This window comes from Monoraphidium neglectum (assembly GCF_000611645.1).
Source record: "Monoraphidium neglectum strain SAG 48.87 unplaced genomic scaffold scaffold05144, whole genome shotgun sequence".
In the NCBI taxonomy this organism is placed as follows: Eukaryota; Viridiplantae; Chlorophyta; class Chlorophyceae; order Sphaeropleales; family Selenastraceae; genus Monoraphidium; species Monoraphidium neglectum.
Window position 1 is genome coordinate 1 of NW_014008486.1, and position 3535 is coordinate 3535.

Consider the following 3535-nt stretch of genomic DNA (forward strand, 5'->3'; position numbering starts at 1 on the left):
CCCACACACCTGCCCGCCCCCCACTTCACCCACTTCACCCACACCCCCTGTCCCACAGGCAGCCCACCTGCAGGGCGGCTACACCCAGTTCTGCGGCTACTTCCGAGTCGACCCCGCCACCATGCGCATAGGCACGCAGCGCGCCCCCGACCGCGTGCGGCCCGGCCTGCAGCGGTGGCGCGACGCCGGGCTCGCGGTGTCGGCGGTACCGATGCCCTATGACCCGTCTGACGACGCTGATGGCCCGGCGGCGCAGGCGGCGCGGATGGAGGCGATGCAGCGGCTGCAGCGAGGGGAGGCGCCGGCGCCGCGGCGCCAACAGTAGCAGCAGCCGCAGCAGCAACAGCAGGAACAGCACCCACCGCCGCCATCGGCGCAGATGGGACGCAAGCTGCTCCTGCGGGGCGCGTGAGGGCGGGGCGGCCTGCCGCAACCCTGCTTATGTTGCCCAACTGTGCGTCTGCAGCACGCCCCTTTCCCCCAGCCTAATGCAGCTCCTGAATGCGGCTGCGATTGTGCTCAGTTGCTCGATCCAAGGGCCTGAAACGTGCGCAACAGGCGAGGGTGCCTCCCAACTCGAGCGACGCGCCGCTGCCATCAAAGCCCTTCACTAAGGGGTGCGGGACCCATGGCAGCGCACCGCAGCGATGCGCAGGGCTCGACATGCCCACCTGAGGGCGGTTGAGCGCCACGCGCCAAGCATGCGTCTTTGTGTGCTGTCGACTCGCACGCACGGTCGCCACCTGACCCTGCCAGTTGGTGATGCGCACCTGAGCTCCGGCGCAGCTTCCCGCCCGCTTCCAGTCAGGAGGCTGCACCGGGCGGCCGGCCTGCCGTTGTCGTCGTGGCAGCGCTCGCAGGCGGCTTTAAAGCCTGCTCTGACCCTGGCCCCCCTGAGTTGGTTTGGTTGGATGACCTGTTGTTTGCTGAATCCTCAAGCCTCTCTGCACAGGAGCCCTAGCATCCCATTACCCACCCGTGCGCAGATCCATGCAGCCCGGCAACTGCCCCTTACTAGCCACCTGCTGGTGCCTCTGCCATGGGTCAGCCGCCGCAACCCCCTTGCGGCCGGCGCCACCCACCCACCCCCTCCAAGCTCGCCCTCATCATATCTGCACGCATCCATTGACCCCTGCCCGGCTTCCCCCACCCCGGAAGTTACCACAGCTCTCTATCTCTCCGATTGTCTGTGCCACCCGCAAGCCGCCTACCCGCCTCTTGTCAGTGCCCGCCAGCGCCCCGCCGTCACCTGGCGGCCCCCTTCTTGGTGTTGTTGTTGCGCCTGCAGTGGCCCTGCACAGCAGTGCTGCTGCTGCAGCTGCTGCTGTGCATTTGTGTGCATGTGTGTGTGTGGGAGGGTGGACCGTCGTTCACGGGGCTTGCGTACGCCCTCATCGTTTTTCTTGCTCCTTCGGAAGGGCAATGATGGAGGGCTTTTCAATAGCCCAACCCCCCCACCAACCGCCTGATCTCATCTTAGCCTGGACAACACATTTGCCCAGGGCGCGGCGTGCGTGCAGAGGTCTTGCCTGCTGCGTGCGCGCCAAGGGAGCAAGGGAGCCTGCGTCTCGCTCCAGCCCAGTCATGTTGTGTTGCCGCCGCGTCTCCATTTATACGATTGCCCCGGGCTCCTCGCCCTCTCACCGGGCCCTGCACACCTGCGAGCCCCCTCACACCCCTCTCACCCAAGATTCATAGCGGCCCAACCGCCCCCCATTCTTCGGCCGCCCAGCGGCCACTGTCTGCTCATTCTTCGGGCGGTTGGCGCCGCAAGGGGGCTGCTCTCTCTCCCTGGCTGTGTGTTGTGTAGCTTTGTCATTTTATCCCGCAAAAAGTGCCACAGATTTGTTGACGGCATGCGCTTTTCTGTCATCAGACTACCAATTGCATCGCGTCTGCTCATGTGCTTGCTCCTCTGTCCAACCGCTGCCGGAGAATCCAATTTGTTGGTGGGGCAAGCGGCCTGCGTCGGCGCGGCAGCGACCCTGCACATAATAAGGAAACTGCCGCCTGTTGGGTCAACCTCTTTGGGGCTCATCAGGGATGCTGCCTTGACGGCCGGGATGGGGTAACAACAAGCTGGGGGTGCAGCCCTGATCGAATCAGTTTGCGGGACGCATGCCAACAACATACATGAACAAGGCAGCAGCCGCTGCTTCACGCGCGTCCATCGTCGCCGCCGCTGCCGTCGCTGCGGCTGCGCCGCAGCTTCTCAACGCCCGCCAGCCTCATCTTGGAATAGCCCTCCAGCACGATCCGCGCAAACCCCAAGGGCACCCCCGCCGCCGCCGCGGCCGCCGCCTCTGCGTCGTCGCCGGCGCCGCCCGCCGGGTCCCGCTCGAGCCGCCGCCGGCCCTCTGGCGGCAGCGCCCGCAACACGCGCAGAGCGCCGGCCCAGTTGTACGCGTCGGCGCGCGCGCGTGCCGCGCGCGACGCCTTGTGCGCGCGGCCCAGGGCGGGCGCGGCGGCGGAGGTCAGGGCCAGCATCGCCTCCAGTTTCGCCTCGTAACCACTCAAGCTCATCCGCGCCAGCCTCTCATACGAAACCTGCGCCTTTGCCGCCAGCCTGGCGTCTCCGGCCTCGTCAGCCGCACCCTTCCCCTCAGACAGCCGTCCGACCGCCCGCCGCACCCAGCCGCCCGACGCGCCGCTATCGTCCCCCCCGCCGACGCCGCCGCCGCCGCCACCGGGGCCGCCCCCGTCGCGGCCGCCCTCCAGCTGCCGCCGCGCCTCTAGCAGCGAGCGGGTCTTGAGGCGCCGAAAGAAGCGCAGCGTGGCGAGCGCCGCGCCGGGCGGCACGTCCGCCACTGCGGCGACCTCCCGCAGCTCTGCTGCTGTCATCGCAAAGGGCCGGCGCGCCTCGCGCGCCGGCAGCGCGGAAAACACTGCCCGCGCCGCATCCAGCGCCTCGAGCCGCGCCTGCGCGACCGCCTCGCCCGCGGCCCCGCCTTCCTCCCGCCCGTCCTCCTCCCGCGCGCCAAACCAGCCGCGGGCGCCGGCGCCGCCGCCCCCCGCGCGGCCGCGCCGGCCGGCGGGCTTCCACGGCGACTTGCGCCCCTCCAGCTGCCGCTCGACCTCGGATATCATGTTTGTGTTGTACTCGACGAACCCCGCGACATCCATGTCAAAAAACGGGTCGAGCGACGACCCCGACCGATCGACTTCCGCCTGCAGCAGCTCGCCCGCGTCCTCTGGGAGCAGCGCGCCGCGCTGCACGGCGGCGGCGATCGCGCGGCGCTGCCGCCGCTGCTGCAGAAGCAGCTCCGCGCAGCTGGCAGGCGCGGCGGGGCGGGTTGCGACGCGGGGCGGGTTGCGACGCGGGGCGGGTTGCGACGCGGGGCGGGTTGGTTGTGATGCAGGGGTGGGGGCGCCCCGCGGCGGCGCCGGCGGTGCTTGTTGAGTGCGCGCCGCGTTCGGCCGGCCGGCTCGCAGGCGGCCGCCGCCGACGCGGCATGGAATGCGCGTCGACCTGTGCGCGCCCGGCCGCGTGCGCTCACCGCTTGAACACGAAGTAATCGAACACGGCCGCCTCCAC

The 3535-nt window shown here is 69.5% G+C and overlaps 2 protein-coding genes across 2 annotated transcripts; one reads left to right on the forward strand and one right to left on the reverse strand.

Moving 5' to 3' along the window:
• Positions 1 to 58: 58 nt before the first annotated feature.
• Positions 59 to 325, forward strand: MNEG_15226 (hypothetical protein; the record flags this gene model as incomplete). The annotated part of the gene is made up of 1 exon (XM_014036302.1): positions 59 to 325. A coding segment is annotated over one exon (267 nt), but the record flags the coding sequence as incomplete, so codon positions are not given.
• Positions 326 to 2157: 1832 nt separating this feature from the next.
• Positions 2158 to 3123, reverse strand: MNEG_15227 (hypothetical protein; the record flags this gene model as incomplete). Its single annotated transcript, XM_014036303.1, has 1 exon — positions 2158 to 3123. One exon carries the CDS (start codon positions 3121 to 3123, stop codon positions 2158 to 2160), a length of 966 nt encoding a protein of 321 aa, XP_013891757.1.
• Between the last annotated feature and the right edge of the window lie 412 nt (positions 3124 to 3535).